Raw genomic sequence first — 26,164 nt, 5'->3', positions numbered from 1 at the left:
ATTGCTTTTAAAAAACTACATTACAAAAAAGTCCACTGATCAAACACTTTCTATTTCGAATTAATTTTAAAATATTGCCACTACGCCATGCGCGCAGCTGGTACTATGGACGCATCACACGTGCCGATGCTGAAAAATTGCTCTCAAATAAACATGAAGGTGCATTTTTAATTCGCATTAGTGAATCCAGCCCTGGTGATTTTTCATTATCAGTCAAGTAAGTGATGAGAGTAATTCTCAAAATATGCATTTTTGTTTTGTTTCGTATCTTTTTTATCATTATCACGCACGCTTTGTCCACAGATGTCCCGATGGTGTGCAACATTTTAAAGTTTTGCGTGACGCACAGGGTAAATTCTTCCTTTGGGTGGTTAAATTCAATTCGCTCAATGAACTCGTGGAATATCATCGAACCGCAAGCGTATCAAGATCACAAGATGTTAAATTAAGAGATATGATCCACGAAGAGGTGAGTAGGGTAAGAAGTGCCGCTCTGAGCTCATAAAAAATGTAGAAAATTAATTGTAATTTGGAGAATGCAATATAAAACTAATAAACAATATTTAAAAAAAGTTTCTTAAAAATTCATAAACTTATATTACTAGTTACGAGTAGCCAGTTTAGGAATGAGTTACTTTTTTCGGCTCAACTTTTTTGCTTCTATTGAAAATTCAAAAATTCATAGTAATCTTTAGAAAAATAATGACCTACAGGAATATTGGATGTATGTACATAATTATTGGATGGACTCGAGTTTATTTACTAATTGGAAATTCATTATTTCGCCTTCTTGAAGGTCTAGTGTATTTTATTTTTTTATGTTTTTTTCTGTTTTTGGAACATTTTGCGGAAATTTTATTAATTTTTTTTACGCTAGGCCAAGAAACTACTGCCTTTCTTGTTTCTCTTTTTTTTATTTGTTTTGTTAAACGTCAGATCTTAAAATGTTCAGTTACAGAAAAAACTCATCAACTGAATAAAAAACTAGAGATATACCATCTCCAATAATTTATTGAGTGAGGATAGTATCTTTTTCTTTTTGGAAAAAATCGTGTCCTCCGATATATCAAAAGTCCTGGCAAGAGCATTAAAATATTGGTATAAGCATCGAAACGTTCATTAATTTAATAAAGTTTATTAATTTCAAAAAAGGCGTAAAAGCCACCCAGACTCTAGAGGGAATATTAAGCATAAAGCATAGGAAAAAATAGTCTAGAAATCAACCCTGTTAGCAGTTGAATTATAAATATTATTGCCAGCATTTTTCTACGACTATCAAGAGCGTAAAGTTTGATGAGCTTTAGACGCCTATTCTATGAGGGAGGAGATCTCACTGAAAATCTCTCAAAATGTAAAATCTGTCAATGCATCTCAAAGAGTAAAAACTATTTTTGAATGCATTCTACCTTGTCTATGTATGTATGTATGTAAATTTGGTATTGAAGATTCCAGACGATCGACATGCCAATATCGGTCTTACTAGAGTTGTAAAAATCACTTAAGTACCATCTGAATCGTTTCAAGAGCATCGCTGACTTTGTTAACGGATTAATATGAATATTGAAATTAAGTTGGGTCTCGATTGTACGAATACCTAAATCAACAAGGTTATCTACAAGTACTCGCTCCAGCCTATAATAACGTATTTCATAAAAAGCTGGCTAAACAGTTTTTCGTGAGAAGCCCATAATTTTGCATTTTTTAAGATCTAATGGACAAGACGCACACCACGAATAGGAGGAGGATCTCGGCCAAACACCTAACAGAAGTGTACGCGCCAATTATTTTTTTTTTGAAGTGAAACTTCTTTAGGCGCGTCGGGGTCCCCAAGGCAGATTGAAAATAGGCGATTGAAACGGTAAGTTCGGAGCGTTACCGAAATCCGTCAAATGGGCGGGGCCAAGAAGCAGCTGCTCCTTCCCACTCTCGCCTATTCGCTCTCTCGCATCGCAAGCGCTGAACGATGTGAGGGAGCCACCGAGACACGCCGAAATGTATATAGCACACAAGTAAGCATTGAAGTAGACTGGCGACATGCAGGCAACCGACAATCGACAACCGACAACCGGTATTATAGATAGCCATAGCCCGTGAAAATGAGTGCTGTGTGTGAGTATCAGATAAAGCGCCGATTGAATGTGTGTAAGCGGGAAAGCAATAAGAAACTGCTGTGAAGTAAATAGATGGTAGGTATGGAGGAGACGAAGCGATACAATGAGTGCGTTTGCCAAACGAGTGACGATAGTTGAAGTAGAAGGTTGTAAAATGACATTTCAACCGTTTCGGTGATCAAAGCAAATTGATTAACGCGCCAAAAGTAGGCAAAAAATACCATTGGAAGTGCAAAGAAATATCAGCGTCAAGTGCAACACTGCACCCAAGTGTCAAATTTGAAGCTAATAAGGACAAAAATAAATAGTACAAATTTATGTGGAGTGATATAGAAAAAAAAAATGAAAACCTGAATTCAACACGAGAGAGGGGGGAGAGATCTAAACCGGGGCTCCCATGCATGGAACAACCAACTTAGAAGTTTCACTTCTACCGTGCGTGAGTCTGACAGACCCTAGTTTTTTTTTTTTTAATGGCATAGTATTATTGAAATTTGAGTAAAGATTCTTCTTCAATCGAAGCTTAGAACTTTAAAAGTTTTAAATCATCGGCAAATAATCAAGGCGAATCTATTAAAGGTGATATCGGCAAATCAGCTGATTTGTGGAGCAAGCAAGGCGAATTCATTTTTTTTCTACTTTCCCGTGACAATCAAACGTACAAAACATTGTTGTTGGTCTAGTGCCACCACCTTCAATGAATGCGCTTTGCCACGCAATACAATTTGTGAATATTTTGTCACATAAAACTATCATTAATAAATAAGAAATAATGTGAACAGAAACGGTCCAAGTTGGCTGCCCTGGGAGCTACTGAAGATATATGTCCGTTTAGGGGCATGTTTTTTCAAATTACATAGCTTATTATATCGCCTCATTAAAATGAATTAATTTCCTTCAGCATCTCCGTAATATGTTGGCCAAGTTATACCGGATAGACCTTTGTTTAATTGTTTGAAGTAAGCCTTTGCGCAGTCAAACCTAGTACTTGCACCGCATGATTTGCTGCCGTAGTTTTTCGGCATAACATTTACTGAGCACTGCCATTAGTTCTGTTATAAGGTTCTCGCAGCAGTAGAATTTTAAATTTTAAATTGAATGTTCGCGTTATTCCATGTTTTTTAATTTTTTTTTTTATTTTTTTTAATTTTTTTTTTATTATTATTTTTTTTTATTTTTATTTGATTCCAAATTAAATTCAATTCAGTTGGGCATGAAATTTCACGTGCTTAGGGTATTGAAGGAAATTGTATGGTGGTGACTACATGGGAAAGGTGCGGAAGTAGCGCAAGTCAGGTATTGGCGTTGCCAAAAAAAAAACTCAGTATATTTAGAATTATTTGGGGTTCGTATCACCAGTTTATTCTTAGAATAATCTCAAGTGAAGGCGGACAGGGTCAGAGGCGGAAGTCCGCGTTTTGTTCGTACGAGTAGAGCCATACAAACTGTGTGAATGAATTCGAGGAAATTCCTAGAGGAAGCGGAAAATCATGGCTAGAGACATGACCAGCTCTCTTGCAGATTCAAAGGTGAATACATAGCGAAAACTCTTCGCAGGTGCACTGGGCATCTTTTAACTATGCGTTTAAAATAAATAAGATTGGAAAAATGCGCGGAAGCTTTTGCAGTGGCACGCCAGCGACGGCCATGAAAATATTACTTTTACGGATGAAATAAAAATACTGTGGCCAGTGTTCAGAAAAAGCTTCAATAAAAACTGGAACAAAAATGTGCGAAGAAGATGTGATGGCAAATGCATCCAAGAACCCTCTTTAATGGAGCATACTACGCTGGCTCTTTCAACAAAACTCTGGACTGGCACATAAAACTAAAAAGCGCGTAAAGGTCTTGCAACGAAACTATACACCTTTAATTAACACTAAAACAGCCAAAAAGTGGTAACGGCAGACTATTCTGTTGTTTTTTTTTTTACTGCTGAAAATTGATTCTTTGGCAGCGCAGATTTAAATCGTCTCGACCGCAAATTATGGTCCATATTAAAGGTATGACCTGCAAAGTGGGTCATCAAAATTTTGAGAACTTAAGGCAAGCACTTATGCGCCATCTATACCTATGGAAACCATATTGCTGCGCCCACCTATAGCGTAATCACCGGATCGTTTAAGAGCCTGTATTAAAGCAAAAGACGATTGTTTTGAATAATTTTTTAGTTTTGCATATTTTTTTTTAAATTTTTCAGAAACATTATTTATGAATACACAAAAAAACAAAATCACAATGAAATCTAAAAATTCGTTCCTTAAATACATACAGAACTTAGGGTACGACCAAGTATGTATATGAATTTATTTATTTATTCCAAAAAAAAAATTCAAAATTATTTATGTAGTCATAGCAACATGGGACTTAGGCTAACGTGTGTCTTAATGCTGCGTGTGTGTATTCGTGGGTGACGTTCACTAATTTTCGTAATTTCAAATGTATTTTAGTATTTGTTTATTCAAATTTGTTTATTTTTTTTTTTTTTTTTTTTTTTTTTTTGGTAGTTGCTTTTTGTCTCCTCGTTGTTTTCATTAATTAATTGGAAATATGTATACTATCATTTAGTGCGAAACTTTTAAATTACTGCAAACGCCCACATACACTTCAGCCTATAAACAATATGAGTGTGTTCATAAATAAACCAAAATAGGTTAGGTACAAAACACACACATTATACACTTAAAATTTTTAATCAGAATTTTTGAAGAAATTTTAGCACACAGTTTTATAGCCCACTAAATTTTAGTTTAACAAAGTGCAAGTTTGAAGGCGCTATAAATTTTCGTTGATTTTTCATAATTTTCCTCTCTGACGATGTTGCGCATTTTCTGCATATAAAAAAAATTTCGGGCATTCGTCCTGACCATTGAAAAATGATAAAATTATTTACGTTCCTTAGAGGTTAAGACGAAGTACCGATTATTAGGTGTTTTCTTATGGTCAACTTTCAAATATTTTCAAAAACTTTTAAAATGTTTTTTTTTTTTTAAATTTGTTGGAAGAACCGGCAAAAATTGTAAAATTTGCCTTCTGTACCCTCCGTTAACATAAGAAACGCGATTGTCGTTTGAATAACTTGGGTATTTAAGGGGATAGGGGTAGTCAGGGGCCCGAAAATGTGGTGACTTGACTTCAGTAAAATTCAAAGAACAAAAAAAATTATAACTGTAAAAGTTATCGCTGTTTGTGTAGAACCCGTTTCTCCAGAAGTCCCTTACGGTGATCATCACAAGTCCTTGGAGATGCATCTAAAATCAATGGGACAAGAGAAATTAGTTTTATTAATAGATAATCTTGTGCCTGATCGAAGTTTTTTTTTTGTTCATAATTAACAATATGGCGGCCTCAGGAAATATTTTTCATATTTTCGAGAAAAAAACGGCAGTATAAATAAAAACGGTATAAATTTTATTAAAATCTACCAAGCGGTTTTTAAGTTACAGTGATCACCAGTTCAAAGACCATTGTTTTGAGAAAAACGCATTTAAAGTTTTTGTTTATTTCTGTCCGAGCGCCCTTGGTCAATTGTTGAATAACTCGAAAAGTATTTATCGGATTCACTTCAAATTTTTACACAATATTTTTAAGATACATCCAATTTTTTGAAAATTCTGACTACCCTTAGCCCCTTAAATACATCACACGCGGAAGAGTGTAGCATAGGGCGGCGCGATGCTGGCAAATAACAGCCTCGCCGCTCCAGTAACTGAAAAGAAATTGTAAGCAGTTTGCCTCCTGTATACCCTGCTAGAATAAGGAACAGATTATTGTTCATTTAAGTTGAATATTTAAAGATCGGCGAAACGCTTGTCGCTTCAACTAACCACTTCTGCTTGCAATTCTCATAAGTCAAAAGTTTTTCTTTCGATTTTAAACGTTTGTTTTTTTTTTTGTTTCTTTTTAAATAAAATATCGACCCACACTTTATTTTCTGATTTTATTTGCCTTCACTACGAAAAACAGCCGATTTCAACTGTCACTTATGGCGAACAAATATTGCCTTTGCTAACAAATTTCAATAAATTCACTAACAACCCGGCTCAGCCTATTGGATATTAAAGCTGTGTTCGTCTAAATTATTATATAAATAAAAAGAAAAAAACCCTAACTCACTCGAATGTGTCGGTAGTGCAGCGTATAGTTACAGTATAGACTATGTATTTTGGGCACCTCTTCAACCTAAATTCAACTGACACATTTTTTAGAGCGAGCATTCAGTGTGCAACGAATTTTCTTAACAATTTTTATAATACCACCTTAATGGAAAAGTTCCCGGAATATATTCAGAAAATTTAAATTACAAGTTTATTCCACAAAAGTGATATTAATTGACTTCAAAGTACTCCCCATAAACTGTAACGCACTTAAGCCAGCGTTTGATGCAGCTCTTGCAACATTTTTGGAATTCTATTTTTGGTATAGCCATCAGAGCCGTCTTAGAAATTTCCATTACGCTTTCCCCGTAGAGGTTTTTTAACTCGATGAAATAAAAAAAATGGCCGGGAGCATCCATATCAGGCGAATGGTATTTGTAAAGTAATGACACACAATTTTTTATATTGCTAAATTGTCCAAAAAGCCTATAGAAAATTATTCATTTCATATTCAAGGTGGCTCAAAATTAATCATCCGATTTTTTTTAATAACTTTTCTATTAAATAAAAAAATATTTTGAGTGATGGAAATCTTTATTTTAACCTTTACGCGGCCTGTTTATTATACTCCACTGTCTAGTTGACAAGTGTCAAATATGATTGACGTATGACGTCATTTGCAAAAATTATAAATCTTTCGATAGGGTGATTATTTTGCACCACCTTGTATATATTTGACACAACCAAACAAATTCAACTTTGAAAGCAAACAAATTCAAATGTGAAACCAAACAATTTAGGTTGTCAAACGTACTCGTTGTTGTTGTGGTTGTAACAGCTGTTTTCCTCAATTGTGCCGGAAACCTAATATTAGGTACTAAAATTTGGACGAACTAGCATCCAGCCTTAAATGAAATACTTATTGCAGATCTCAGTATTGACAAAAGTTAAGAACCTGAAATTTCTTCTACATCTCCTTGACCAACTGCAGCCAGAATTAATGCACATACGCTCAATACAACCCAGCTCAAGCCTGAGTTTAATAAGGGAACTAGGGCTGAGTGAGGTTCTGTGATAAGTAGAGGACACAAAAGGCCATGAGGTCGAAGTGCAAACCTCATAAAGTATTTATCTATCTATCTATGGCCCTGCAACATTGAAATGTTTAGGAGCTCTACAATATGAGAGGTTAGAATATCTCCCGGGGTTAGAGCTTCAGAGCTTACTTAGATTCGCAAAAGACGCAGGCTTATTACATGAAGCCTACTACAAGGAAACGTAAGGGTCAAACTCCATCCGGTACTACTAAGGACCAATAGGTCTATGTGATAGCTTTCAGCCAGCCAAGTCAACCTAACCTAACCTACCTATCTATGGCCTACATCACTATGGTCTCGTATAAGCTGCTCTGTAAATGTTAAAAAAAAAAATTTCCAGGGTGTATTGGCAGGCATTAATCTGTAGAAGTGGGAATTAATGATATCCTTCAAAGATATTAAAGGTTATAAAGTGTCTGTGATTTTGTGCCACAGAATCTTCGCTCTATATAGATTGTAGTTATATCGTAGTTTTGGTTACATGTGTATGTATGTGTCTACTGAGCTTTTATTTATTATTAAATTGTCTCTCTCTCTCTCTCTCCTTTCATTTCACAGATGCTCGTTCAAGCATTATACGATTTTGTGCCACAAGAATCTGGTGAATTGGACTTTAGACGCGGAGACGTCATCACCGTCACAGATCGATCTGATGAGAATTGGTGGAATGGTGAGATTGGCAATCGGAAAGGCATCTTCCCATCAACCTATGTAACGCCATACCATTCATAATAGAATAGAAAGTCGTAGAATAAACAAAAAAAAAATAAATAAATAAAACAACAACAACACACTGCATACAAAAACAAATAAACGAATATAGAAAACAATACTGGAAAAAACGAACCACCAACAGCAACAAACACTTTCCACCATCAATTTCTCTCCACAAACCACACACACACACACACACAAACACACACACTGCTATAACAACAATGTCAACTGTAAACACTGTAACGGCATAATAGCAACAATATCAAGTGACACTGCAATAATTGTGGAAATTTAGAGTATTTAGTATATTTTAATTTGCGCAAGCTACCAATTGGGATATATATTATACATATATTTATATAATTAGTCGTGTGAGATATCAATCAGCCAATCGATTTATAATGCATACTTAGGTGCATATGCGTAACATCACAACTTCACATATTCATTTTTTTATACGAACAAACAATTGATTGTTTGGCGATAATTGAAAATACTAGCATGACACGCTGTGCAAATTTTCATTTGAGGTTAGAAAAGCTGAAATTGTAAAACTAAAGGCAAATTGGGGGTAAATGCTTCAATGCGACTTTAGCTGTGGTGAATTTTTAGCAAAGTTTAGCTAGAAAAAACACAACAACTAAACCTGCACTGCGAAATTGTGGCAAAGGCGGCGCATAAGCGAAATAAAGTTGTCTTAAAATGTAATTACTTTAGTTGAATTGTGCAAGCAAAGTCACAACAACGATTTGATGGAGAATGAAAATTTTTTTTATTTGTTAAGCCATACATTTCGTTCTTAAGTTGGCAATGCGATCAGTGGAGTTCGGTAGAGCAATGATACAAAAACGAAGGCAATCCCACTTAACGGCATTAACAACCATTTAACTTTTGCTGGTACTTTGGCGTTGTCATCGAAATGTAGCTAAAAGTTGGAAAATTGTGATTAATATTTTAATGCAACTGCCTTTAATGCAACTCAAATTGATAGAAAATAATAAAAAGGCAAAAATGACTTACGCATTTACAAGTTGCAAAAATACAATAGACCAATGCAAGAAAGTCGGTATACAGTTTTTTTTTTATTTTAATTTCGAAATGCCATATTTAATTTTTTACAGATTCAAAAACCCCTGTGTGTGTCAAAAAATTTGAAGTAAAAGGAATTTCGTTCTTGTATCATTTAAAGTAAAATACAAATTATTTTAATCACTGCATTTAACCTTTGACGGGTTATTGTTGTTTTTGTTTTTAATTTCGAAATACCATAATTAATTTTTTACAGATTCAAAAACCCCTGTGTGTGTTAAAAAAATGCTTGTATCATTTTAAAGTAAAAAAATTATTTTAATCACTGCATTTAACCTTTGACGTGTTATTGTTGTTTTTTTTTTTTCTTCTAATCGGTGCTCATTTTCATTTACACTCAGTTTAGACCTAAAAACAGTCAATAGTTCTTCATGTGACATTTCGATATTAATACAGAGCCGAATGCATCGCAGGAAATCTGGTTATTTTAGTTTATTGCCTTCTAAAAAAAACAATTTTAAGTTTACTTTATTTGAACTTCTGACACAATGTTTTACAAATTTGAAAACAAATTAAATTTCGAAAAGAAATAAAATTCTCTTAAAAGTCTTTATTGTTTTAATTTCCAACCTTATACTCTGTTCAGATGGACTACATACGGAGGAAATATACTATGTATTTGATAACCTGATTGATAACATATTTAGTTTACCAATCTTTTTTATAACAAAATTTTATGCAATTGACAAAAAAAATATTAATAAAAATCAGTTATTTTAAATTTTTAAAATTATCTCTGTTTCAATTTTTATTTTTGTGTTCGCCAAGGGTTATTGTTTATTGTATTATTGATTTGACTTTTTTGTTTCAATCAAAAAACAACTAAACCTCAGGGTCTTATAGTTAATGAAATTTAGGTTTGCTACCAAAAAAAAGCAGCAGCATCGCTTTAAATACACTGCGTTAAATGGCAATGGCACTAGACTTTTTTCACAAGTTTTAACAATTTATTTGTTTCTTATTTAATTTTAATAATTTTTGTATGGAAGCATTGAAATTCTTAAAGCTTGCTAGTTATTTAGCGCAGTGTATAAATAGTTTGAGAATTTTAGAATTTATATTTGTCGCGCGGAAAATAAATAATAAATGCGTATTTTAGTGGGAAGAGAAAATGAAACCCATGAGTTAGGAAGGTAAAAAAATTGTAGCACATTTTTCTATTTCCATGTGGAGAAAAATATAATGCAAGAATAAATCAAGCATTAGTGTGTTTCAAAAACTCAACAATAAAATAGGCATTAATGTGTTTCAAAAACTCAACAACAAAATAGGCATTAATGCGTTTCAAAAATTCAACAATAAATTAGGCATTATTGTGCCTCAAAACTTGTAACTTAATTTTATATTCTAGTTCTAGTACCATCATTAATTTGATTTTGTTTATTTTTATTTTATTTTTTTTTTATTTTATTTTTTTTATTTAATTTTTTTTTTTATTTATTTATGTATTTTTTTATTGTATTTAATTTGTTTTTTTTTTTCTTTTATTTATTTATTTTTTTTTTTTGTTTTTTGATGGCAATAAATATTTGAAATCATTTTTTGAAATATAATATCAAGTTATAATTGATCGCAATTATTTTTATTTTATTTTTTATTTATTTTTTTTTTTTTTTCTTTATTATTTTTTGTTTTCTTTATTATTATTATTTTTTTTATACCAATAAATATTTTAAATCATTTTTTGAAATATAATATCCACTCGTAATTTAGAAAACATATTTTTTAAAAGGTTCGCGATCAATTAGAGAATGATGATACGAAAAATATTTTTCGTGCTGTGTCGTAATTCCTACTTTAGTAGAGCGCAGAAATTATTGAGCTACAAAAATAAATAAATGAAACCAAAACTAAGTAAGGATCCTCCTCGAGCGAAAAGTAAAGAAATCAAAAATATGTTTATATTTTCACTCATAACCATAACAACAATCACGAAGCTGCTGAACATTAGCTTATACGCCGCGCGAGCGTAGTAGGTATTTCACAAATGCTCTTAAGCTGCTTGAATGTGCTCTGTGTAAACAGAGTATAACAAAGTAAAATTTGAAATTATTTAATTATCTGTTTCGTCTCTTATTTCAAAATTTATGGAAAAAATCGCTATATTATGAGATCGCATTGAAGTGAATGAAACTCTGCACTTTCAAAGCATTAAAACAAATTTTTTTTTAGGTTATGACCTCAAATATGAATTTTTGTACAGCATTGCATGCAAACACACACAAATTTAGCGCAAATACACCAACAGCAATGAAAACACAAACATAAACCTCTTATTAATGAAGATTTGATATGCATTTTTTTAGTAATTTACGTTAAGAAAGGAATTTGAGTGAATTTTTTCTTTAAATTGGGAGGAGTATGAAAAGCAAACAAAAAGTGAAAAAAGCTAAAAACGATTTTTGTTTTTGCTATAAAAGCAACAACAAAGGCACATACAAAATATATACAAATAGAATCACTGAGTTATTTTTTTTAAAAACACGTTTTCGTGATTGTTTTAAAGTAATTATTATTATTTTATTTTATTTTTTTTTTTTCATTTTAAACGGTTCAATTTGCATGAAATTGTTTTTGTTTTTTAACAAACATCTTTTTTTTTTTAATTTTAACTTGCTTTTTGGTTTTTAAAAATTCTTTAATTTAATTGCGCACTTAAAACTTTTATTGGAATTTTTTCTTTTTTTTCGAAAATTTTTAGTTTATGTATTTTTAACAATAAAACATATATGTTTATGTTTGTTAAATTGTTTTATGCCGGTTTAAAAGTTTCTGTCAAACTATATTTTAATTATTTTATACATTTATGTGTATATGTATTTTGTATGCTTCAGTTTGTTTTTGTGCAGTATTTTTTAAATTTTTGTTGCTTTAGGCCTTACGAAGTATTTATTCGTCAAAATAACGTGTCATGTTTTAAATTTATATATAATATTTTACCAAGTTATTTTTTACTTTTTTTTTGTGAATGGAAAAACATAAGGGTTTGCTGATAAAAACACAAAAAACACAATAAAAAATGTGTTAAGAGACGTGAAACAGTAATGATTAAAATAAAACAAATACATATATAAAAAACAGAAAGTGAGTAATAGTTATATTAGATTTTTTTTTCACATATATGAAAACATACATACACACATATATAAATGATGTTTGTGTATTGAAAGGAGGAGAACGTGAGAATAAGTAAGAAAACACACACAAACAAATTTTGCGTTCATTAATTTTGCGCCTAAATATATGCCTGCAGCGTTATTTGGATAATTTGTATGAATAAACAAAAACAAAAAAAATTGTATAAGCAGTAGGCGGCGCAAGAAGAAGCAGTAGATACCTTTGTTTTGCTGAAATGCCACAAAAAAATAGGGAAGTGAAAAAATGTGCAATCAATTTTTTTTAAGCCGACAAAAACAAATTAATTGTATCAAAAAACAAAAAATGCACAACCGGCTTCACGGAAATTAACACACGATTAACGGTTCTAGCAGTTATACTCTATTGCCATAAATTGAAAAGTAATGAAAATTTAACTTTGCTGCTACTCAAAAAAAAAAAAAAATAAATAAATAAAAAAGGCTGCCTCCAACGGATATAATTTAATGTTGAATGCTTTTAAATAGCTGGCTGCTTTATTTTGATATTTGTTAATATTAACTTTAATGTGGTGCAACAATAAAATCTACTAAAGTGTTAGTTTACATAGACAGTCACATGCTCGCTGGTCACTTTTGCTCTATGTAAACTTGCTCTAAGTGATAGGGCAGCGTATTTATTTTTGCGTTTTATTTTAACAAACCTTTTTCAAAATACGGTTCTTCAATCAATTTAAGAGCTAGTTAGTTTTTGTAATAAATTTAATTAAAAATATAACGCGCAAACCCCGCATTTCTTTTCAATCAAAAAGTGTAAATCGCCAGAATACAAAAAACAAAAAAAAAACTAATAACCGTTCATACTTGAAAAAATTCATATATTATAAAATGAATTTTAACAAAAATTGATAATTAATGCAGAAATAAATCTGAAATGGCACATTTGTTAAGCAATCTTTGAGCACAACCGTATTCATTATACATACATACATTCATAGTACATATGTATGCATATTATTTAAAAAAAAAAAAAAAAGAAATTGTGAAACTTTGTTTTTGCTCTTTAATAAAAACAAATGTAATTAGGATGCGTGTTTTTTTTTTAATTTTTTGTAATAACTAAGCAAACGATGATAATTATAATTTGCATAAATTATATGACATACATTTATATTATACAAAATATTGTACGTTTATATGCCTTGATATAAAATATGAATATGAAATAAAAATTTAAAAATAATAATAGTAATAGTAATGATAGTAATGAAAACCGTCTCTTTTTTGCAAAATAAAATATTCAATATTTTACATAATTAATATATTATTTGTGAAATTGTTTTTAAATTGATAGATGAGATTATGTATTTCTTGTTTTTTTTTTTTTTTATTTAACCCGAATATGGCTTTTTAACAAACAAATTTTTTTAAATTACAGTGCACTCGCGATAACTCGAACTAATTAAAACAGGCGCTGTTCGATTTATCGAATTTGTTCGACTTATCAATTGAGTGTGCTATGTTAAAAAAACAGTCATCGATATCGATTTTTCGATCGATTGTTGAAAATGGAAGCCAGTAGAAAATTTCTGTAGTATAGTTTCGTTATACGAATTACATTTTGGTCCATTGGCTGGATCAATGGTGTCACATTCGGCGGCATAAACATAGTTAAAATTAAACCATCCTCGGACTTTAATTCGATTTCGTTGGGATGTGATGGGGCATTATCAATTAGAAGAAGAGCCTTCTCAGGTAGTCCCCATCTTTCAAATTTTTTCTTACCTAAATATTAAAGTCATTTAACTTGGTTAAAAAAATTGTTTTAATGAATCTGGATTTTACCTGCGGCACGAACGAATTATGAAACCAGTCTTTGAAAATCGCCGAAGTCATCCAGGCTGATTTGGAATTTTTGTACTCCACCGGACAGTTAAAATTTTTGAAAACACGAGGATTTCTTGCTTTGTCAATAACGAGAAGTTTAAGCTTATGGTTGCCGGTAGCGTTAGTGCAAGCCATAAATTGCCTTATCTTTCTTTTTTATAAGACTTATGGTGGACTTGGCTACCCCATATTCCTTCGCTAGAGAAGTAACACTACGTCCACGTTTAATTTTGTTAAGGACTTCAGCCCTCTCTTTTAATGTTAAACACTTCAACCTTTTACGATCCATTACTCACGTGCACTGATATACTACAAATGACAAATTTAAAGCAATTTGGTCAATGCAAGATGTTGTTCCCAGAAAACTAACGGGATATTAACGCCGAAATATTCATATGGACAATACACTAGTATACATATAATTTATATACATATACTATTACATATGTATCTATGTACAAAATGTACATGTTTGAAAAGAATGTGTGTACAAATAAATTTGTTTTTTTGTTCGAGTTATAGCGCTTTTTTATTGTTCGAGTTACAAAGAAGTCAATAGGGGAAAAAATGTGTTCGAGTTAGCACGTCGTTCGACTTAGCGGCTATTCGAGTTACCGCGAGTGCACTGTATTTCAGTTGAATTTCAGTTATCAATATTTTTAACATAAACATTTTATGAGCTTTTTGACAACATTGATTTGAGCTCACACAACACTATGGCTGTTATTCAAGGATGACAAATTACTAGGTTTGACAGGGCTTACTAGGTCCCATTACAGTCGGTTCTACGTTACCGGAACGACCCGAGGTCACATCTGACTGTCACTCCAGCATCATTCTCCGTGTATGTATGGGGAATGTTTCTGCTGCTACAACAACAACAACACCCAGGTTTGGCCTATAACTATGATGAAAAAGAAAATTGTGAGGGGAACTTCGGCCGCCACGTCACAGGAGTATTCGCCAGCCTAAAGCGGATTTATTACAGGTGATGGCATCCGCCCAGATGATTTTTTCGCCGTAGATATGAATAATGTCAAAATTATTTCTTCACTTTAAATCTGTGTATCTGTATAGTTGAAGATTCAAATAACGTCGCATTTCTGTGTTAGCCTAGTATCTACAAAATCAAAATTTTCAGTATTCGATAAAAAATGTTTAGAGTTACTTAACTTCTATGAAAAGTTATAACTTATTTGATACGATACTTATAGAAGATACGAGGTTTTTGAATTCGAACATGTAAATACGAGAAAAATCGCAACGCTCTGAAAAAAATTCTATAATCATTATGAACATTGTATGTTTTGTTGTACGTAACAGCATTTCTAAGGAGTGTTTTTTACTAAAAATCTCAATTTCGAAAAAAATGAAGTTACGAGTTAACACAGAAAGGGGACGATAATATCTAAAGTGAAATATTACAAAAAAAAACATTGGAAGTGTATTGGGCTGGAAAAAAGTTAAGCGGGTTTAAGGACCCTTTTCCCCCGACAGTGGGCTCTACGTTACCGGAACAACCCGGATTTACTATATATCTGTCCAAGGAGTGTCACTCCAGCAACACTACCCGTTCATGTTTGGGGAATGTTTTTGCCGCTACAACAACAACAACAACCCTTTTTTGCCGCTCGTGGAGGGGAACCGAAATGGCAAATGTTGAGGAGAGCATGCTGATTTTGACGTGCGGATACCATCACCTGTAATAAATTCGTCTTGCACCAGCCGAAATCTGCACGATAATTTCACATACAGTAGATTCTGTTTTTATGCGGTATATACGTTCCACAAGAAACAGCATAAAAAAGCAACCAGTTCTATAGTAAAACTATAGATACGTTTCAAAAGTGCTAAGAACCGCATAAATCTGAAATAATGTAATAAAATCGCATAAAAAAAGGGTACTAGTCCCATATTATAACTATAGATACGTTTCATAGATCGCACGAATCTGAAATAATTAAGGGGTTATACGCAATTATGACTTTCAAAAAAATCGATTTTTTTTATTGCATTTTTGTAATGTACATATATTCAAAAGTATACGCACGAAATTTGAAGTAGATCTAAGCAATATTTTCGGAGTTATACCTAAATATGTAGAGATGCCTCGGCACGTTTTAAGGTAGGTATTGAAACTTTAAACGTGTTTTTTTCAAAACGGCATTTTTCAAGTCGGTGTACACATATCTCGAAAACGGCTTGTTTGATCGGTCAACCGTTTTAACTCAATCTTTAAAGATACATTTTCTAGTAATTAATCGTTCCTTTTGTAAATCTGATACTTATTTTCCATTTTATAATCAATTTACGGCCAAATTTTAACGTAAAAATCGAAATCATTTCTTTTAAAAGCTGCCATTTTGTGAAAATTCACTATTTTGATTAGCCGAACGATTAATTACTAGATAATCTAATATATTAACAACATTTGTTTGGTTTTTTGATTTCAGATAATCCAATTCTGAGTTACGATGTACACCGTAAATCGTCTTTTTTTAAAGGAGGTTCCAGAAATCGCCTGCAGCGCGCTCTATAATCAACATTTTCATAAATAAAAAATTTTGTTACGTTCTTGAAGGATGCTTTTATAACCGCCAAAAATTTTCAAATTAAAATATTCTGAAGTTTCTTCAGGATAAATCCTTTGACAACCCGTCTTTTATTTGCTTCATAACTGCGTATAACCCCTTAAATAAAATCGCATAAACAAAAAATTTTATCTTTGAAAATTATATCTTTATTTAAGAAACGTCAGAATCGAAAAATAAATTTACATCGTTAGAAATAGAATCAGACAATAATTGCATATTGCGCAATCGTTTAGGATTTGGCGTAAAATCACTTTCGTCACTTGAGGAAATGTACACGTCTGATCTAGATGGTGATGCTGGCCATACTTGTAGTGTTAGCTTTTCTGATGTAATCTGTGATGAGTTTTTGCTTAGCTGGTTTAGAATCTTGTTTATACAATTCCCGATAGGTCGACATGCATTTTTTAATTTTTTTAAAAACCGCATAAAAAAACGCACACTCTTCCAATCAGTTCAGTCAATTCAGGCGAGCGAGTGAGAACTGTGTTAATTTTTTGTGATATATCACTAACATATTCTTAGTTTTTTCGTAAACAAACCGATTCATAGCTCCTGCTACGTCAACTCATCCACAGGATTAAATCTTAGTACTTATGTCGGGCAATACATTGCCAATAGAGGATGTTCATTGTTCGAGAAAAGCCATAAATATCTTAATAATACAGTTAAAAGGCCGGAAGAAAGCGAATTTTCCAGAATTTTTTCTGAGAAAACTTTTAAATTTATTGATCTAAAAATTTGTACACATTATATTATCTTTTAACTGTATTTTAAGACTTAGTATTATTAAAAATATTTATTTGGAAAGGAGCTACAGCTGATCTGCTTCGGGAGCTCCTCTCAAAAAAGACGTTTTGAGGTGACCACAATATCTCTGACCCGGATCCTCTGAAATTAAAAAAACCAAACCAATTTCGTTAAAGTAATGTTAAGTCTAGTGATTAATTGAAGGAATAAGCAAAATAAATTTTTTTGAAAAAATGGCCTTTGCTCAAAAAAAACAATTGATTTTTTACCAAAATTTCGGCTTTAAATTGTTTATAAAAAAAATTTGAATGGGCGAGGAAAAATCTTCGATTAATTACTAAAAAATATATTTCAGAAACTCGTGTTAAAATTTAAGACTAATCGGTTTATCCGATTTAGTTTTCTAGTAATATTGGTCACCGAGTTTGAAAACACCATTTTGAGAAAAACGCGGTTAAAGTTTGAAAAGCACTTTCAAGCACTCTGAAAAGCCTTTTCAAATTTGCGTGTAACTTCGAAAATATTCACCGGAACGATATTAAATTTTCTGTGTGCATTCTTAAATATACGGCCGACTTCCTAAACTCAAGTTGCAATGCATAACTCTAAAATTTGTGTATGCAATGCAAAGCAGATTTTAATTGCAATCATGCTTTGCATAAAATAGCTTTGCATGAAAACGGCGTTTAGGAACATAAAACATGTGTCAAAAGTAGATAATAAAACAAAGAATTTTATTATTCGTGAAAATGGAATCGACAAGGTATACTTTATTTGTTTTATTGGCAAGTGCTGAAGAACTAATGCATAAGACTAATACATCAAATATTGATTTAATAAGACAACTTATTAAAAAGAAAAAAAAAACAAGCGGTATAATTTTTTAAGGACACTGAAGGCATCGAAAAGAAAGGTGCTAAAAAATAAAAAATTTAGCAAATCTGATTCACTAATGGATGACGACACATTTTATTCCCATTTTCGAATGCAAAAAAAACACCTTCAAGGTGAGTAAAAATGAATTTGAAATACAATATATAATAGGTCACCAAAATTTTAGAGGATGATGTTTAAGAAACATCTAGTTATATCGTCTCTGGAAAAGGGAAAAGAGCTTTTCACATCTTTAATTTCTCGCAATATAGTTTCCAAATGGTATTTCATTTCTTTTTTTTTGCCGCTAAAATCAGCTTCATGGCGAAGTCTTGTCGTAATTAATAACTTTTTGCGTTCATGTGTCCACTTCTTTTCTCTGTAACATAGATATAAATATACGTTTTCAATTATTTGTAAAGATTCAAACATAAAAAAACAAATTAATAGTATATTTATAATAAATAAAGCGACTTACTCTGCCATTGTAGTTTCCTTGAACACGCTTTGCATACCAAACAAAACTGATGCACGATTTTGACATTTTATGCGCACTAAATGAGTTGCCAACCGATAAGGAACATGAGGCGTTGCCATAAAATTCACGAATGCATTTAGGAACTATATGAGTTGTAAATATGCATTGCAACTTGCATTTAGGAAATGGACCTACATATGTACATTAAAAAAAAAAATGATTTTAATATCCCAAATTTGTTACTTACCATAAAATTGTAGCTAGCAGTTAAAATAAAATTAATTAAATACTGTTTTCTAATACAGCAGCATCTGTTTTCTAGACATGCCTTTCTACATACCCGTATAGTAGTCTTGTGCATATTTATCACGACAGCATTTACATTTTCTTTTAGAAAATTTTAGTATTTGTATTTATTATATGCAAATTAGTATTTATGTTACTTTTTTCTAAAAACTCCCCTTCCCTCTTAGCACTCTATCGCATTCCTCTTAGCTTCTGTCCTAACCTCCTTAAAGCTCCATATTTTTCTTGAACTCAAATTAACTTCACTTTTGTTAAATCCCAATTTATTTACTTTAACCCTCCTATTCGCCTCTCACGCTCCACACAAAGGTTTAAATGCTTAACAAAAATTTTGTAATTGTCAGAAATATAAAAAAATGCAAATCACGAGGTTTTGGTAAAATAATTAAAAGTTAAATCCGAAAGAAGTACTACTTGTTTATCTGTCCTAACTTAGCTAAAAGAAAACAAAAAATAAAAAATAATAAAAATTCAAAAAATTTGATGTGTAAGAAAAGAAAAAACGAAAGTATTGTCCTTTGATATCTGCGCCATAGTAATAAATGTATGAAAAATATGCCAATTCTTTTTGGTCTCTACAAAATTCCTCCTTTCTTTACACTTTCTTTTCACATTTGTATGCAAGTAGAGACGTTGCTTTCGTTTCTTCTTTTCTTTTGTCCTCTTCACACATTTTGTTCTTAAATGTTTTGTTCTGTGCAGCGCTACTTGCCATTGTCTAATGTGATTTTTGTTTTCTTCCCATCCATCAAACTCATCGCACTCCACAAGGGTACCAGCGTACTTTCGCCCAGCATACCGTTGACATTGGTCATCTTGCCCGCGCTGATAATTGCTCAAAAATCACCGCAAAATATTTTCACCGACCATTCATCGCTATATATATTAGCCTTTGGCATGGTGGCGGCCAAAGTCACCAATAAGCTGGTGGTAAGAAAGAGTTTTCAAATAAAATTTAATTTATATAAATGCGTTAACTCTCTCTCACTCTTCGGTTTAGATTGCTCACATGACAAAAGCTGAAATGGAATACTTGGATTGGTCACAATTGGGACCCGCTTTGCTGTTCTTCAATCCATATTTTAACTGTGTGCTGCCGGAAATCTGGCTGCTGTGGTTCACCTTCGTCTGGGGCGCGCATGCTATCACATAATTTAACAATCTTATATAGGAATAAACAATAATAATATTAGGTATGGGAATAAGCTTCCATCCTTTCTTAGCTAAACAATTAAATAATACGTGATACCATGTTCCATTGGTAGCTACAACTTTACTCCATACGGATTCCTCTGACGAACATTTCGAGTTCTTTTGACTTGATCCATTCATTGAGACATTTTGCGATGCTCTCGTAAAAAGTGAACCGCTCTCTAATAAGGACTGCCATCCCCATGGCAGCCGGTTCTACCTTACCAGAATGACTCGGGTTTTTCCCCGACCAAGGGCTGCCGCTCCAGTAAACTAGCCCTGTCTAGTGTACCATATCCCACCCCCAATCTTTCGTCACAGGAACAATCCTTAGCAGCATGTTTGCTCCGAATACTTCTCTTCAGGGCTAGCGTCACACTCAACCCTGGACCAAAGGTATTCTACTGCTGCATCTGCCACAAACGGCTCCACCCGATCTCTACCTCGATTAGGTGTAACAAGTGCAATGTGTGGTGCCATCTTAAGACCTGTTCAGGCCTTAAGAATCATAGGGAGTGGACAAGGTATGTGGCCACAAGTTGCTCCCGCCATTAGGCGGCCCCTGCCTCAACGGCGCTACTGCCCTCAGTGCCGGCACTTCAAACTGCCGTCACCAACAACACCTGAGCGGTAAGGAGCCCCCTTGAGCAACACAACTCCCCCAACGTCCTGCTCCTACCCCAGTGCGGGGACAAACCAGCAGCTCTTGGTCTCCCGCCCAGTCTGCTCCGTGTGTCAGACCAGAGTGCCTCGGAACCTGACAACAGTCCAATGCAATTTTTGCAATGGCTGGTGCCACTTTCGGAGGTGCTCTGGCCTGCGCACCACCCGTGGGTGGACACGCGACTTCGTTGCCCCTTGCTGCAGAGCTCTGCACCCGCAACCGCCCTCTGCGGCGCGGCCGCCTGCCAACGCCAGGCCACAACAACTCTTGCGGAACGCACAGCAGGATCAACGCAGACAACACCACGCGTCCCCCCGAGTTACGATTACACTCCCGAGGAGTTTTAAACTCTTTCAACTAAACTGCAACGGACTCATGAGTAAGATTGACGAGATAGTCGACTTTATGAGCCGACATGGAATCAAGATAGCTGCGGTCCAAGAGACAAAACTGCACGCTAGCTCCCGCCTGATTACCAGGGGCGGCTACAATGTGCACAGAAAGGACCACGAGCGAGACCACGGTCGAGGCTTAGCGTTCATAGTCCACCACACAGTGCAGTACCGTCTTATCGATGAAGGCATCGACCGCAGGGACACAACCTTAGAATGTCAAGGGATAGCTGTCCGGTCAGGCGATGCCGAACTCGAAATATATAATATTTACATACCCCCTGTCACCTGCTGCCCGGCAGGATATCACCCTGATATTGGTGCGCTCATCAGGGGAGAAAACCGATTGGTAGTAGGTGACTTTAATGCGCGTCACGATCTTTGGCATTCAAGCCTGCCAAATGATCGTAGGGTACAGCTATTGGCAGAGCAGATAGACGATTCGACATTCAGCATTGTAAACGACGACGCCCCCACCAGAGTAGTGGGCAATTGCTGCAGCTCGCCTGATATCACAATTGCTAGCGCAGGTCTGATAAATAGCATAACCTGGCGACCTATGCTATCGCTTGCATCAGACCACTTGCCCATTATCGTCTCGATCGAGAGACTTGCCGACTTTATTTCCGCGGATCACCGGTCATACGCCAACTTCAACAAAGCTGATTGGACCAGATTCGCGGAATTTACTGAACATCTTCGGCGCTCTCCCCATTTCCACCGATGTGCGCGTAGCGAACGTGCATTCCGCAAGGCGATCACAGCTACCGCTGCTCGCTTCATATCTGCTTGAAGGATCAGGGGCATACGTCCCAATTTCCCAGCTGAAGCAGCTGTTCTGGCGAACGAGCGTGATCGCTAAACAAGCGGAACAAATGGGAAGAGCATCTGAAGTCCTGCAACTTCACCTCTGGTATGAGCAAGCTCTGGTCCCTGTCGAACCCGACGAAGCACAAGGACAAGGTGGATATCACCTTCAACGGTTGTCCTTCGTCGGATCCAAAGAGATGCGCGTGCTTCTTTAGCCGGCAATTTATTCTGCATCCTCCGGCCGACAGATCCAAACGTAGTGCCACCAGACGGCTGCACAAACTGGCATACAACAGTGCGCCACTTTCTTTCTCCAGCGACGAGGTTCAGGGGGCCATCAAACACATGAAACCATCAAAAGCCATTGGCCCTGACGGACTTAACATGCTGATGTTGAAAAAGCTGGCTCCGTTGGGAGTAGAATATCTCACCAGGGTCTTCAACCTGTCTATGCCCACTCTCATAATTCCTGATAAGTGGAAATTAGGGAGAGTGGTCTCACTATTGAAGCCTGGGAAACCCGCCAACCAAGGGGAGTCTTATCGTCCGATAACTTTCCTTTCCCCAGTAGTGAAGACTCTTGAGGCCCTTCTACTTCCACTCTTTACGACACACTTGACCCCAGCCTCGCACCAGCATGGCTTCCGTAGAGTGCACAGCACCACCACGGCACTCACCGTCATAAACACTCAGGTAAACCGCGGCCTCAACCAAAACCGCCCATGCGAGAGGACTGCCCTAGTAGCGTTGGATCTAAAAAAGGCTTTCGATACAGTCAGCCACGCCACGCTACTAGATGACAATTTACAGCCGACACTCCCGCCAGGGCTGAAGAGGTGGACCGCGAACTACCTGAGTGGTCGTCACTCGTCGGTGATATTTCGAGACCAAACGTCTAAACAGAGAAAAATAAAGCAGGGAGTACCGCAGGGTGGTGTCCTTTCACTCTTGCTTTTCAACTTCTATATCTCGAAACTCCCCCAGCCACCAGAGGGAGTCTCCCTGGACTCATACGCCGACGACTGCACGATAATGGCGTCGGGCAATGATATTCATTTGCTTAGATTACTTTATTATATTTTTTTCTCTTTAGTCTTTGTTTTTACTACATAAGAGGGTGTTAACTGATGGAGGCGCTATTTACTATTTATGAATACTTTTAAAACTTGCTAAAAATGAAAAGATCAGCTTAAATTATAGTTTATAAAATTTTTTTAGCTCACAATATATATTTGCAGACGAATACAAGTTTACGTATTTTTATATTCCTACTTAGAAATTGATTTTTGCGTATACACTAGAGCAGATAGCAACCAAAAAAGTTTGTGGAACGCCGTACTCGGCTTTATTAATGTACCTACATATGTACATACATATGTGCTGCATAGATTATTTTCGACCGTATATGCAAGGTAAAGTGAAAAACGAATTATTTTCAAAAGCTTCTTGTAAATTATTTATGTATGTAAAGCTATAGATTTATGTATGTATGTATGTACATATGTACATTCATATGCACATTTATTTGAGTGACAACCATTTAGCCGCTGGCCAAATGCATGCAACTGAGTTCAAAACTCAAATCCAATTGATTTGTGATGCATTTCTAAATTACTAGATTCCCAATTGAAAAATTATTTAAGTTTGAAATAAAAATATGTTTTATTAAATGTGTAACATAGTGTTTTTATGATACAATCGTTAGTGCAATAGTCTTCTTTTAGACTTACAATAAACAAAAAAAAATATTATTTTAGTATACGGAATTCATCTGTAACCCACTCCACTGTCACCTTCGACAGTTTTTCCACCTTCTCGAGGAAAACAAACTCAATTTTCATAATATTTATAAAAATTATTGAAAGGATTGCTTCCAAGTTTATTTGTACTGAGGCAAATGCAGATACATTTGTCGCCTAGAAATCGTTTCGTTTTGAAATCGCAGATCGGTTTTTAAAAAGTAAGGAAAACAACAATCTCGAATAAAATTAATTTCGAGGTATTTTTTAATCTCTCGACATCTTCACATTTCTACAAATACCCCTATAGTTCTTAAATATATTGACATAAGACACTTTGTAAACAAATATTAAGCTAGTTTCTTAATATTAATTTCAATTTACGAATTACATTTACCCATCAAATAATTGATTAATTCCAAATCCCGAACAAACAGTGTAACTCGCCCCGCATGCAACGCCAATAAATATGCATCTTCAAAACGATTTTCCATATACTTTTCTGCTGCTGTCTGTAGAGCCTCCAGGGCTAAAGCCGTTATACAACTCACATCGCTTGAGATCTGCATCATAATTTCGCGTACGACTCGAGAAAAACTTAGTCGTGGTATCATAAAATCTGTTCTCAGCAGGAGTTTTAATTCTTTGCGGGTGGGCAATCTTTGTTTGCGACGACTGCTGCCCCTTGATTGCCTCGACGTAATTGGAGCTGGAACAGGTTGTAATGATTTTTTTTGTGCTCTAGATTTTCGTACCGTAGAAGTTCTTCCATCATTCTGAGATTTAGCGGTTGCCGTTTGTCTCGGCGATGAATGAAAATTCGTAATTTCACTCGAGGAACTTGTATCAGTCTCGCCAAGAAGATTATCCTGAAGCGAAGCTCCACGCGTTTTTGATTTAGGACCGGGTTTATGTAATGGCCGCATATTTCGCACGATAAAACTGATTTTTTAAGGAAATATTAAACTAAATAATAAAACTTTTATTTGATTCGATAGTAAACAAGCGCGTTTTTCTAGACAAACTAACGGAATGTTACGAGGTTACCACAATTTTGCATTTCTGTAGTTGCCATGCGGAAATATTTCCTTTAATAGATTTTCTAAAAAAGAGTCGTCTAACTTTTATTTAATATCAAAAATATTTTTTGTATATAGAAATAAAAACTGATTAACAAACCTGAAAACCAAATTAATTACACGTGAAATTCTTGCTTGTTATCGGCGCACAAATTGAAATATTTTTTTCACGGTCTCCACCTGGTTCCACTCTGTTTAACTCAGTTTTCTAAAATAATCTGTCTACGGTATAAGAAATGAGTCATAAAGTACGTTCACATATGCCGTAATTACCAATAAATCCACAAAATTAATCTACAAAATTAATGACAATCAGCTCTCAATACTGCTGCGAAAGGTTTTTCTTCATAGAAATTGCTTTGGTGGAATATTTTGAAGTTTTTGGTTTGTGTAATTATTATTAACGATTTGAAGAAAAGACAAGGGGAAGGAATAACTAATTTAATTGGATCGCGCCAATATGTAAAACGGCCCCCTAACACCGAATACCAGCCAAAGTATACAACAAAAACAATAAAGCATGGTGGTTCTCGCATTATGATCTGGGCATGTTTTTCTTGTCTAGGCGTGGGACCCATTCATTGGGTAAAGGAAATGATGACTGGCACTTCATATGCTGATATACTCAAGGACTTCATGCTGCCATATGCCAGAGACGAAATGCCGCTTGTTTGGAGAGTCAGATAAACGTAATAGAATGGCCGCCACAGTCACTAGACATAAACCCTTTTGAAAAATTATGGGTTGATGTCAAGGAGGCAGTAGCCCAACGCAAGCCAACATCTAATACGCAACTATGGGAAGCTGTAAAGAGCGCATGGGAGTCGATTTCGATTGAAAGATGCCAAAAATTTGTTGACTCAATGCAATCCCGTTGTGCTGCAATTCTAAAGAATAAAGGTCATGCAACAAAATAGTAATTTAAATACTAAACAAAACCCCATGTAAAAATAAAAATAAAATCACCATCTTATAAAAGTTTTGTCAAAATTTTTCTTACAATTTGTTACACTACTAAGTTTTTGACCACTCAAAATTCGCTGAAGTTTATCTAAATATAATTTTACCTTACGGAAATAAGATAAACGTTGGATTTTGTTTGGGATTTGTTTTGTTTGACATTTGGGCTATAAGAGGGAAAAATCAAATTTTTATAAAGGCGATTACACGCACTGTTTTAACCCATTCTATTTTACGT

The 26,164-nt window shown here is 34.4% G+C and overlaps 3 protein-coding genes and 1 long non-coding RNA gene across 15 annotated transcripts in view; 2 read left to right on the top strand and 2 right to left on the bottom strand.

The window, feature by feature from the left end:
• Nucleotides 1–9,660, top strand: part of LOC128868566 (growth factor receptor-bound protein 2) — a 56,706-nt gene extending 47,046 nt beyond the window's left edge. For 11 of the 12 annotated variants that reach the window (XM_054110813.1, XM_054110807.1, XM_054110803.1 and 8 more), the window contains exons 4-6: nt 98–217; nt 304–478; nt 7,864–9,660. In XM_054110813.1, the coding sequence (XP_053966788.1) occupies nt 98–217; nt 304–478; nt 7,864–8,037 (469 nt within the window). In that variant the 3' untranslated portion in view covers nt 8,038–9,660. The remainder of the gene's footprint in view (nt 1–97; nt 218–303; nt 479–7,863) is intronic. The other variant, XM_054110815.1, reaches the window with a different exon arrangement.
• An 8,714-nt stretch (nt 9,661–18,374) lies between these two features.
• LOC128867938 (uncharacterized) lies at nt 18,375–18,832 on the bottom strand. Its single transcript, XR_008455042.1, has 2 exons — nt 18,786–18,832; nt 18,375–18,686 (listed from the first exon to the last, which is right to left on the bottom strand). It is a non-coding gene; the product is annotated as an uncharacterized LOC128867938 (long non-coding RNA).
• Nucleotides 18,833–19,571: 739 nt separating this feature from the next.
• Nucleotides 19,572–23,396, top strand: LOC128867588 (cholinephosphotransferase 1-like). The gene is made up of 2 exons (XM_054108955.1): nt 19,572–20,021; nt 20,092–23,396. The coding sequence occupies exons 1-2, from the start codon at nt 19,776–19,778 to the stop codon at nt 20,242–20,244; spliced, it is 399 nt and encodes a 132-aa protein (XP_053964930.1). The 5' UTR covers nt 19,572–19,775; the 3' UTR covers nt 20,245–23,396.
• A 395-nt stretch (nt 23,397–23,791) lies between these two features.
• On the bottom strand, nt 23,792–24,927 carry LOC128867587 (histone H3-like centromeric protein A). Its single transcript, XM_054108954.1, has one exon. It carries the CDS (start codon nt 24,811–24,813, stop codon nt 24,268–24,270), a length of 546 nt encoding a protein of 181 aa, XP_053964929.1. The 5' UTR covers nt 24,814–24,927; the 3' UTR covers nt 23,792–24,267.
• Between the last annotated feature and the right edge of the window lie 1,237 nt (nt 24,928–26,164).

This window comes from Anastrepha ludens, chromosome 6, assembly GCF_028408465.1.
Source record: "Anastrepha ludens isolate Willacy chromosome 6, idAnaLude1.1, whole genome shotgun sequence".
NCBI classification, from domain to species: domain Eukaryota; kingdom Metazoa; phylum Arthropoda; class Insecta; order Diptera; family Tephritidae; genus Anastrepha; species Anastrepha ludens.
The sequence above is the reverse complement of the archived record's forward strand: the minus strand, read 5'-3'. Positions and strand labels throughout refer to the sequence as shown.

Coding starts and splice junctions, on each gene's coding strand:
- LOC128867588 (XM_054108955.1), top strand. CDS start 19,776: ATGTTTTGTTCTGTGCAGCGCTACTTGCCATTGTCTAATGTGATTTTT. Junction 20,022..20,091: donor AAGTCACCAATAAGCTGGTG/GTAAGAAAGAGT, acceptor TCTTCGGTTTAG/ATTGCTCACATGACAAAAGC.
- LOC128867587 (XM_054108954.1), bottom strand. CDS start 24,813: ATGCGGCCATTACATAAACCCGGTCCTAAATCAAAAACGCGTGGAGCT.